This window comes from Scleropages formosus, chromosome 2 (genome assembly GCF_900964775.1).
Source record: "Scleropages formosus chromosome 2, fSclFor1.1, whole genome shotgun sequence".
NCBI lineage: Eukaryota > Metazoa > Chordata > Actinopteri > Osteoglossiformes > Osteoglossidae > Scleropages > Scleropages formosus.
Genome location: NC_041807.1, coordinates 14575942 through 14587871, shown reverse-complemented (window position 1 = coordinate 14587871; position 11930 = coordinate 14575942). Strand labels below are relative to the sequence as shown.

Here is an 11930-nt window from a genome sequence, read left to right as displayed (position 1 = left end):
GAGCAGCGGCTCTACTCCGAGCTCCTCCCGGGTGACTGAGCTCCTCACCCTATCCCTAAGGGTACGCCCAGCCACTCTGTGAAGGAAACTCATTTCTGCCGCTTGTATCCGCGATCTCATTCTTTTGGTCATGATCCAGAGTTCATGACCATAGGTGAGGGTAGGAACGTAGATTGACCGGTAAATTGAGAGCTTCGCCTTACGACTCAGCTCCTTCTTCACCACTACAGACCGGTACAATGACCGCATTACTGCAGACCCCACACCGATCTGCCTGTCAACCTGCCGCTCCATTTTCCCCTCACTCATGAACAAGACCCCGAGATACTTAAACTCCTCTACTTGAGGGAGCAACTCCCCCCTAACCCAGAGGGGGCAATCCACCTTTTTCTGACTGAGGACCATGGTCTCGGATTTGGAGGTGCTGATTCTCATCCCCGCCGCTTTGCACTCGGCTGCAAACCTCTCCAGTGCATGCTGTAAGTCTTGATTCGATGAAGCCAACAGGACCACATCGTCCGCAAAAAGCAGAGACGAGATCCTGCAGCCGCCAAAACAGACACCCTCCGTTCCCTGGCTGCCCCTAGAAATTCTGTCCATAAAGATAATGAACAGAATCGGTGACAAAGGGCAGCCCTGGCGGAGTCCAACATGCACCGGGAACAGGTCTGACTTACTGCCGGCAATGCGAACCAAGCTCCTACTCCGGTCATACAGGGAACGAACAGCCCGTAGCAACGAGCCCCGAACCCCATAATCCCGAAGCACCCCCCACAGGATGCCACGAGGGACACGGTCGAATGCCTTCTCCAGGTCCACAAAGCACATATGGACTGGTTGGGCAAACTCCCACGAACCCTCCAGCACCCTAGTGAGGGTATAGAGCTGGTCCAGTGTTCCACGGCCAGGACGAAAACCGCATTGCTCCTCCTGAATCCGAGGTTCGACTATCGGTCAGATTCTCCTTTCCAGTACCCTGGCATAGACTTCCCCAGGGAGGCTAAGGAGTGTGGTCCCCCTATAGTTGGAACATAATCTCCGGTCCCCCTTCTTAAAAAGAGGGACCACCACCCCGGTCTGCCAGTCCAGAGGCACCGTCCCCGAGCTCCACGCAATGCTGCAGAGGCGTGTCAGCCAAGACAGCCCCACAACATCCAGAGACTTGAGAAACTCGGGACAGATCTCATCCACCCCCGGAGCCTTGCCACCGAGGAGTTTTTTGACTACCTCAGCAACTTCAGCCAGGGTAATGGACGAGTCCACCCTTGGTCGAGAAGAGTGGTTCCAGAACCCAAGCTGTGAGTGGAAGTGAGCCTGACTAAATCTAGACAGTATCTCTCAACCTCCTGCACTAGCTCAGGCTCCTTCCCCGCCAGTGAGGTGACATTCCAAGTCCCAAAAGCCAGAGTTGGCGCCCGAGGTTTGGGTCGGCCGGACACTCGGCCCCGACCACTGCCCAAATCACAACGCACCGGCCCCTTACGTCCTCTCTGGCAGGTGGTGAGCCCACCGAAGAGTGGCTCCACGTCTTGGCTTCGGGCTAAGCCTGGCCAGGCCCCGTGGGCATAGACCTGGCCACCAGGCGCTCACATGCGAGCCCCCCGCCATGCCTGGCTCCAGGGTGGGGCCCCGGTGACCCCATACTGGGCGGGGTGAACGAGATCCTTGATTTAATAGTCATAAGGGGATTTTGAACCGCGCTTTGTCTCGTCTGTCACCCAGGACCTGTTTGCCTTGGGAGACCCTACCAGGGGCATATAGCCCCAGGCAACATAGCTCCTGAGATCATTCAGGCACTCAAACCCCTCCACCTCGGTAAGGTAGCGGTTCGCGGAGGGGTCCTTTTCCCCCCCAGTTGATTTACATTTACAGAATGTTATGTTAAACAGGATCAGGAATATTTTCAAATCTTCAGAGTAACAGCGGTACAATACGTTACATGTCCTACCAGAGACAGTAATATACTGGACCACTGTAACACCACAATAAAGGATGCATATCACTCTGTCCCACGGGGAGCTTTTGGGCTCTCTGACCACTGCCTGGTTCATCTTATACCGACCTACAGGCAGAAACTGAAATCAGCTAAACCTGTAATAAGGACTGTTAAAAGATGGACTGAGGAAGCAGAGCAGGACTTACAAGCCTGCTTCGAGTGCACTGATTGGAGTGTTTTTATATATTTTTTATCCTTCATTCACATATTCTATCTTCTCATCTGTCTTGTCACTGTCATCCTGTCTGTGCTGTGGAAGTTTCTGTGACCAAGACAAATTCCTTGTATGTGTGAACATATTTGGCAATAAAGCTCCTTCTGATCCTCTGATCTGATCAATAGCAGTCTCCATTTATTCGGATTGTGGTTGAGCACATCCACCACTAGATGGCAGTAAAACGCAGGTGCAGAGACCCTGTTCTTAGGACATCAGTGCCAAGGCATAGAGCTTCTGTATAATACAAACAAATTGCATATATATAACTCTAGGTTTATAAAATAAAAATACACAAATTTATTCATGCAGCAGACACTTTGGCCCAAAGTGACGTGAAAATCTATTCAAAAGTGCAAATACTTCTACACAACACAGTTTGTGTTACAACATGCCGAGACATTGTACTATATACGTATTGAAATGCACACACACACACACACACAAACACACACTGTCTGAAACTGCTTGTCCTAAGTGGGGTTGCAGCGAGCCGGAGCCAAACCCAGCAACACAGGGCGTAAGGCTGGAGGGGGAGGAGACACACCCAGGATGGGACGCCAGTCTGTCACAAGGCATCCCAAGCGGGACTCAAATCCCAGACCCACCAGAGAGCAGGACCCAGCCAAACCCGCTGCACCACCGCATCCCCCAGGCCAACAAAATACACACACACACTGTCTGAAACTGCTTGTCCCAAGTGGGGTCGCAGAGAGCCGGAGCCAAACCCGGCAACACAGGGCATAAGGCTGGAGGGAGAGGGGACACACCCAGGATGGGATGCCAGTCTGTCACATAGCACCCCAAGTGGGACTTGAGCCCCAAACCAACCAGAGAGCAGGCCCTGCCCAAACCCACCACACCCCCCTGGGCCTGAATGCTTCAGTACCTTTTGCCAGATGGCAGGAAGGTGAAGAGTTTGTGTGAGGGGTGTGCGGGGTTATCTGCAATGCTGGTGGTTTTCCAGATGCAGCATGTGGTGTGAATGTCCATGATGGAGAGAAGAAAGACCTCAGCTGTCCTTACTATCCACTGTAGGTCTTAAGCAGTAAACACACACACACACACACACACACACACACACACACACACACACACACACACACATTTTCTGAACCGCTTGTCCCATACAGGGTCGCAGGGAACCGGAGCCTACCCAGCAACACAGGGCGTAAGGCCAGAGGAGGAGGGGACACACCCAGAATGGGACGCCAGTCCGTCGCAAGGCACCCCAAACGGGACTCAAACCCCAGACCCACTGGAGAGCAGGATCCGGTCCAACCCGCTGCGCCACCACACCCCCTAAGCAGTAAACATAAGTCATTAAATTATAATGCTTTTCTCTAAATTTGTCACTAGCACAGGTCATAACGGTAAAATCCATTGTGCCTCCGGTGTTTTGAGGACTATGAGTGAAAACCATAAAAATATGTGTAATATATTGTTTCTGAACCACAAGGTTTTAACCACAGTCTTGTACTCGCAGGTTACAATAGCATCTCAAAGCGTTCCGAATCAGTTCATGGGTAATCTCCACTTGTCACTAACTTTATGCTTTATCTTGTCCAATTAGCCCAATTTTGCACTTGTGGTGTTAAATGTCAACAGTGAAGTGGAGAGTCTAATTTAATTTGAGAGGGCTCCTGATGAGTAGATTCTATCTCCTGGGAAATCTAATGGGGTTTGAAGAAGACACTGAAGAGCGGATTGGAATGTCGCAAATGTTAAGATCCTCTCACAATTTTTAGCGTGAGAAAAGGAATAAAAATTATTCCTTGTTGAGGAAGAAAACATAATTAGTGTGAAAACTATCAGATCTGGATCATACCCACTGTTTCCTGCAAGAAACTGTAATTGTGTTGTAAAATATTTTGTTTTTTGTAAGTTGTGAGAAATAAATCAAGACCACTTATAAAATAAGAATATCTTCTCCGGAATTATGTTAGAAATCGTAAAATACTGTTAGAATACTCCAAATACTGTCCTACCAGAATGGGTTCAACGGCTGGCTTGAAATTCCCTGTTTGTCCATTTGGCATTAATAGAGAAATATAAAAAGTTTGTTTAGTTCTGATGTAGGCTTGTTGCTGCTGTTGCTGCTGCAGATGATGTTCATGATGATGACAGTGATGGCAATGATGACGAAGGCTGTGACGCCCATGATGCCAGAGTGGTGAGTTTGACCCATCATGTGTCCCTAATTTCTTCATCTGAACCACCCCCATCCCAGGCATATGAAATCCAGGCTATATTTGGAGGGGGTGATGTCACAAGTGGTTTGGGCATAGTGCCTATAACTGAGCCGGCGGTGTATGGGAGCCAGAGGAACCAGTGACCGCACCATTCCCGCCAGCTAGGAACGTTGGCTGGACCTTGTGAATTTCCAGCGGATCGGAGTTGCATCAACCGCGTGTGCGGAGAGGTTAGTCCTGTCATCGCTCACCTTGCCGCCATCCTCAAACACACAGGTCTGCACCGCAGTCGCCATCCTTTCTCTTCTAAAAGTTGCTCGATCCGTTTGTTTGTCTTGTCATTTTCTCTTGTGTTGAACTGACTTGAGCCTCCTTTACTAACCTCAATGCAATGTAATGCATTCAGTTTTTTTCATTTAAGAAAGAATATGCTATATTTATGTGACATTCAGTTTAAAAAATTGCAAACGAGATTATGATGCATTAGAAAAAAACGTGTACTCTTTACATTTCTGTCAATTTTAATTTATACGAAAAGGTATTTATGCTTCATATTAGACTTTTATGGTGTGTGTGTGTGTGTGTGTGTGTATAGTGTGTGAGTGTCACAGAGAGAATGTGTTTCACTGATGAATGGATGAGTGACCCACTGTAAGTAGTGCATCTAGCAGTGTAAATCACCTTGGTGAATAAGGTGTGCGGGCTGATGACACTACACGGAGTTCATTGGAAGTCGCTTTGGAAAAAAGCGTCTGCTAAGCAAATAAATGTAAATGTGTGAATAAGGTGTGAAGAACGTGCATGGGCCGCGGTGTTATACGGAGAATACTAATGAAAATGTCTTGACTGGACTGGACGCAGAAGGTGAAGAGGTCAAGGCCAGTTTTCCAGAGGAGAAGCATCGCGCGCGCCATGTGCCCCATGAAGCTGCCCGCAGTCTTGCTCGCGCTGTCCTTGGTGCTGCGCTGCGTCACAGCTGCCCCCGGCAACAGGTGAGAATCGTCCCCCGAAAGGGACAGTCGCGGGGGAGGACACGGCCGTGAGCACATTTCCTACACGCAGGAGTTATCACGGGCGGGCAGATTAACTCTAATTAGCGATCGCTGGGGTCCGGCGCTGAGTGGACATCTTTCAGTTGCCAAGTGACAGCGCCGCCGACAAGTGGCGCGCCCATATATGACTCCAACTCGCCGCGATCCAGCGGCCACTCCACGCGCCAGGTGCTCCGCGGACCGTGCGCTCGAGGCTGCCGTCGCTTGGGGTCACTTGTGTCGCCCCGCTGCAGGTACTCCAGTGTCTCCAGAGAACAGACAGATGTGAGACCCGACAGCTGGGCGCAGTCCGGGCTCTCCACGATGCCCCTCCGGGGTGGATTCGAGGCGCTGCCCCAGAGAGGTCCGGCCGGAGGGAACAGGTAGGTCGCTCACCTGTGTGACCTGGCGTCGCACCATCAGATGTTGCGAGACGTTCCGAATCTATTGCGTTACCACCATGGCGTGCGGGGATCACCGGATCGTGTTTGGTGAAATAAATAGTGAAGAGCTGCGTTAACGCGATCCACGCTTTCCTGCGGTCTCTGGAGCGCTTCCTCGAAACGTTGAACTTCAGTCCCTTCGGGGTTGGGATGGCGATGACGAAGCATGAGCGGTAATTTATGTTAATTTCCTCTCTTTTTCTTGGAGCCCTGAAACATTCGAGAAGTCGCCAACGACACGGTGCATTCAGTTGCGGGGGGGGAATAATTGCGGCACGCTGGCACAGCGGGTAGCGCTGCTGTTTTACAGCGCCTGGTGGGGGGGGGTGTGAGAGAATGTGGGTTCGATTCCACGTTCCACGCTCAGTATGTATAGAGTTTGCATGTTCTCCCCGTGTCTGCGTGGATTTCCTCCGGGTGCTCCGGTTTCCTCCCACAGTTCAAAGACATGCTGTTCAGGTTCACCCATAGTGTGTGAGTGACAGAGAGAGTGTGTTCTACTGATGTATGGAGGAGTGACCCAGTGTAAGTAGTGCCTCTAGCAGTGTAAATCACCTTGGTGAATAAGGTGTGTGGACTGATAACACTACACAGAGTTCATTGGAAGTCGCTTTGCAGAAAAGCGTCTGCTTAATAAATGCAATTGTCTTTAAAAATTGCTCGCGTTTTTCCATGGTGACGCGCTCCTTCCACACGGCTACAACACAACAGGGCAGCAGACGAACAGAGCAGCGCTCTGTTTTAGGGCTGTGTCCTCAACACATGGAGGTTCCTGGTTCCAGTCCCACTCCTGCTGTGGTACCTGTAATAATGTAATATAAGGTGTAATATTATGTGCTGTGTCACTTTCTACCTTCCGCTTTGCTTTCTTTTTTTTTTACTTTTATATTTAATTGTTGTGGTTAATCTGTTTGAGCAATCTCTGGCACAAGAATTTCCTTCGGGATGAATAAAGTTTTATCTTATCTTATCTTAAACATGGTGTCCTTCGCCAGAGCAGATGGAATGCAATGCCGTGTCATACGAATGGTACATAACGGTGAAGATGCTCAACATGATTTGGACACTAGAAGCGCGTCACCTAAATAACGGTAAACCATGGTAATGACCCACAACGTGTTCTGTCACCCAAACCCCCTAGACATCACGTGGAGAAGCGGAGGTGCAACACGGCCACGTGTGTCACCCAGCGCCTGGCAGATTTCCTCATCCGATCCAGCAACACCATCGGCACCGTGTACGCGCCCACCAACGTGGGCTCGAGCGCCTACGGCAAGAAGAGAGACCTCCTGCAGCGGCTCTAGCGCGCGGCGGCGCGCGCGGCACTGGGCGCAGGGGCTCCGCCCCCGCAAAGCGCGCTCATCGTAAGGAGAGTGATGACAAGACGTGGGTCCTAGTTTATGTTCGTTTCCTCTTGTTTTCTGAAACACTTCACGGCGGGTGAGACTACCAGTTCCTATGGCACTCAGCTATAAATTATAATGTACAATTTTCACTCTTCGTCTTCTATACACCCCAGATTCTAAGTGATTCAGCATCACTTCACAACGGCATGTGTGTAAAACTGTACTGTATGAAGGATAACTTGATATCTGTATAACTGTATTCTACAAAGAACAAGTAAACGGCAGCAATGATATTTAAGAGACGTTCTTGTTTTTTTTCTAATAAAACCCTGAGACGTTCCCAAGACACGGTTTGCCTCGAATGTGATTATTTACTGTTGACATACAGAATTGTAAAATGACAGAGATCTGCCATAGAAACATCCCTGCTGTTACATACATGGGACAGCTGGTGGTGTAGTAGTTAGAGCTCCTGCCCTTAGATCCAAAAGTTGGGGGTTTGATGCCCACCTCTGGCTGTACTACCCTTGAGCAATGTACTTACTGTCAATGGCTCCAGTAAAATTTCCCAGCTGTATAAAGGGGTAAATAATTGTAACCTTAACACTGTACGTCGCTTTGGAGAAAAGTGTCAGCTAGCTGTAAATATATATTTTGTATTTTCCGGGGACTTGGAGTCTACAGATTAAAAGCAAGTCTGCAGGACTGTCAGTCTGCTGTAGACCCAAGCAGAGTCAAAAAGAGAAATAACTCTTTCTTTAAAATCTCACAATATATAATCTAAGCAGTCCTCATAGTACAAGGGTCACCAAATCCCTTTTCATCATATAATTACATGCATATCATATTTCTTGCACTTGGATGGCAAAGTAATACTGATTAGTCATCAGGTCACCTGGATTGAAGGATTATGATTATGTGTTGATTATGTCATTGCTTACAATGTACACTGATTAAATACAGATGTAATCATAGTAAGGGGGGAACATGTCCCCCCCAGTAAAGAAGCAATCCTTTTTCCCCAGTACTGTATTTCTGTATAACTCTACTGAATACTGTTCCCAGTACCATTCAGTCCAGTACAGTGCTAAAGCTCTCTTACCTAGCAATATACGTTTCACTTTCAGTTTTTGTCATGAGTAATCAAGGAACACAATGTAAGTCTTGTGCTGTAGTCCTCTCTTCCCACAATAATATATACTGGAGGTGAGTACAAAGGAGGAGAGTATAAATACAAAAACAAACAAAAAAACAATAACAGAAAGCAGAAAAATGTAGGACAGTGCTGTACAATGCAGTAATTCACAACAGTACAATAGTAAAATTTATAATACAGAGAATATAAGGTATGGAATAAATATCAATATATTCCCTGTTAGGATTTACTTTTTTTTTGTGGATGTTATTGTTGGGGAGATGATGGAAAGTGCTTTGGAGGTTATGTTGCTTGGAAAAACTTTGTAAAGTTTGAGTGGTATGCCAAAATAAAAATTCTGAGAAGTGCTGCCCTAATTGGATGTGTTTTTACCCACCATGTATAAATTTAGGGACAATGATGATCACAGATCTCAAAGAGAATGAAACTTCTCACTTCGGTGTGAAAAGTGTCCAGCATTCTAATCTGAACATTAAAAACCAGTACCCTAACTGTAGTTTGTATTGTGAAATATCGGCGCCATCATTAACTCGCAGGGTAATTCGCTGAAATATTAGTCATCGGTGACAGTGTGTTCAGGTGTGTTCCTGCCTAATTATCTGCCTGTTTGAATAGAGCGAGTGAAAAAATTGCTGTGTACTTTATGACAACAAATATGTACATTCACTCGGCTCATCAGACTCCTGATTTCCAGATCAGCTCTGTCAGTAACTTCAGTGCACAAAACCGAACATTTACATGAACAGAGACACCCACACATTCCTTACTCTTAAGTGGTTAGTGACAAAAGTAAAGAAATCTGGCATGGCTGATTACCTAGAAGCCCAACATTCTTCAACTTCCCTTACCAACAGGTTCAGTGAGTGTGCGTGGAGGTGCCAGACAGTCCAGTCTGACTACTGATGACCACTCATGTGGTTTTCTACACAAGGATGGAACAGAAGTGGTTCGCCAGCACCTCTTTCCATGTATGTCTGCAGGGTGCAAACATCAGGTAAAACGCACAACCTCCACACCATCTGAGCTGGACTTGAATCCATGAACCCAACATGCAGCTCAGGAGCTCTGAAGCACCACCATGTCCCTTCAGTAAATATACCGTTGGAAGAAGGGTGTGTGATATGTGTGTGGTCACAGTTTGTCACCCTGGTGTTTGCTGGGTTACTATTGAACCCCCGTTGTGGTCTTAGCAGAACACTATGCCTAGGGTACTTCAAAAATAACAAATCAGTGTATTTGAAATAATTACATTGTTGTCAATTTTAGCCTTTAAATTAATCCAAAACATTCACAATTGCTTGACAGTAAAACATTAAAGCCAGACCTTTTGAATTAGTTTTCTCTCTTGAGATTGAATTTCATCTGTTCTCCAGTCGGTGAAAACGGCAGTGAATAGTCAGTGCCCCCCTTTTGTGAGTCACTGGAATGCTTCACCTGTGATATAATACTCGGTATAATTAACATGACAGCGGAAATGTGTTTTTCCTCTGTGTCAGATCGCGTCTCTTTTAATCCAGGCGTGTCAAACAACATTAGAGCCTGTAATTAGTTTATTGGAGAACAATGGAGACCACCACCGCAGTGGTGGAGGATGTCGAGGGAGGGGGGAGGACGGCTGAGGTTGAGGGAGTTCGATGCCTGAAATGGTTTAGACTCATCAAACACACTGACGTGCATATGGCGAATTTTATGATGGAAGTGTGAAGGGTCAGCATGCCTGTCTACTGCAGTTTGAATGCCCAGCACACAAGCATAACCAGATATGCTCCGTTCCACCAATCTGAAGATCTCAGTTGATGTAAAGAGCTACATCACTTCCTCCATTCAAAGTGATTACATACTAAGTTTTCCCAAGAAAGAGGCAAGTACCCCTAAAAGTGAAATGTTTTCCACCACTAACACTGGCAGGTTCACCTAAGGGGTGTAACACTGTGTCAGGTACTGGGAGGGGCAAAAATATTATAATTAATACTCAAAGGAGTTGGGGGGATGTGGTGGCACGGTGGGTTTGACGGGTACCTCGCTACTTGGTGGGTATTGGGTTTGAGTCCTGCTCAGGGTATGGGACAGTTCCGTGTTTCTTCCCACTTGTGCCTCCCCAACGTACAGAAGACAGTGCTGGCAACTCCCTTTAGTTCCTCCCTCGCCATGAAAACCACAGGGGTGGTCGCTGTGAGCCAAAGGAGTACCCACAAATATTTATGGGCCACATCAGGCTTGCTTGAACACAGGGAGGGGAAAAATTAACTTTAACAACACATTAGCCCAAGTAATTCTGGATCTAATGTTGCAGCAGCAGGAAAGACACTAGTGCAATGCAAAGATCTCCAAAAATTCTGTCGCAAACCCTTGTTTATTGAGTAGCAAAAAAAGAACAACACACATGTACATAACTAAATGATCTCCTGTCATAATACTTTTTGCAATAAAAATGCAGTATGCCCTCATCGTTATCTAACGTGTAGGACTTAGCTTATGCTCCCCATGACGTTGGAAAGGGGACCATTGAACACGCTCTTATTTGTGATTTAGCTCAGGAACAGAGATTTGAGAAATCAAATCAACTTTTCTATTTGACCAACAGAAGAGTAAAACTGCAAATCTTCCAAACCACACAACTTCCACGGTTAGAAATACCTGGCAGATTATTTTTTTCTGCATCCCTTTGTAAACACCTGACCCCAGACTTCCTGACACATGCACACAACAAATTGAAAAACTAATTGTCAAAAATATGCAAAGCATTGTGTAATTAGCATAGTTGTTAATGTGGTGTACGGTGTCACCGAATGATTTATTCCTGTTGTCAATGTTTTACATTATTATTTGCTTTTTTGAAGGGTTATTTCTACATTCCAATGAACTCTATGTAGTGTTATGAGCCCACACACCTTATTCACCGCGGTGATTTTCACTGCTATATACACTGTTTACACTGGGTCACTCATCCATGCATCAGTGGAACGCACTCTCTCTGTGTCACTCACACACTATGGGTGAACATGAACAGCATGTCTTTGGATGGTGGTAGGAAACCAGAGCACCCAGGGGAAACCCAGTCAGACACAGGGAGAACATGCAAACTCCACACAGACTGAGCGGGATCGAACCCACATCCTCTCAGACAGCAGCGCTACTCGCTGTGCCACCTTGCCACTGTATACTTGCTGTCTGTTTTGCATATCCAGTGTTAATTTAGTATTGTGATGCTTACAGTCCCATGGGAAGGAAGCATGGAGGAGGCCAGTGAGACAAAGATGAAATATGAGGAAATTTGAGGTCCCGCTCAAAAACCGGAGGGCAAGGCATGTACCCATCGAAGTAGGATGTAGAGGCTTTGTAGGGATGTCACTGTACAGGGCTTACAGTGCGTTGGGTATCACACGCAGGACAGGGGAAGGCTGTGAAAACTGTTAGCGAGGCTACAAAAGGAGCATCTTTATGACTGTGGATCAGGAGTGCTGTGGTGACTTGTGGGTTCATGGTAGCGCTGCCCAGGCTTGAAAGCAGGATGGGGACTGATCAACCATGGTACAGCCTGGGTGAGGGTGT

The 11930-nt window shown here is 47.1% G+C and overlaps 1 protein-coding gene across 1 annotated transcript; it reads left to right on the top strand.

Annotated features, from left to right (window-relative positions):
• The first annotated feature begins 5314 nt into the window (after positions 1-5314).
• Positions 5315-7549, top strand: iapp (islet amyloid polypeptide). The gene is made up of 3 exons (XM_029249912.1): positions 5315-5394; positions 5688-5816; positions 7018-7549. The coding sequence occupies exons 1-3, from the start codon at positions 5315-5317 to the stop codon at positions 7178-7180; spliced, it is 372 nt and encodes a 123-aa protein (XP_029105745.1). The 3' UTR covers positions 7181-7549.
• Positions 7550-11930: the final 4381 nt, after the last annotated feature.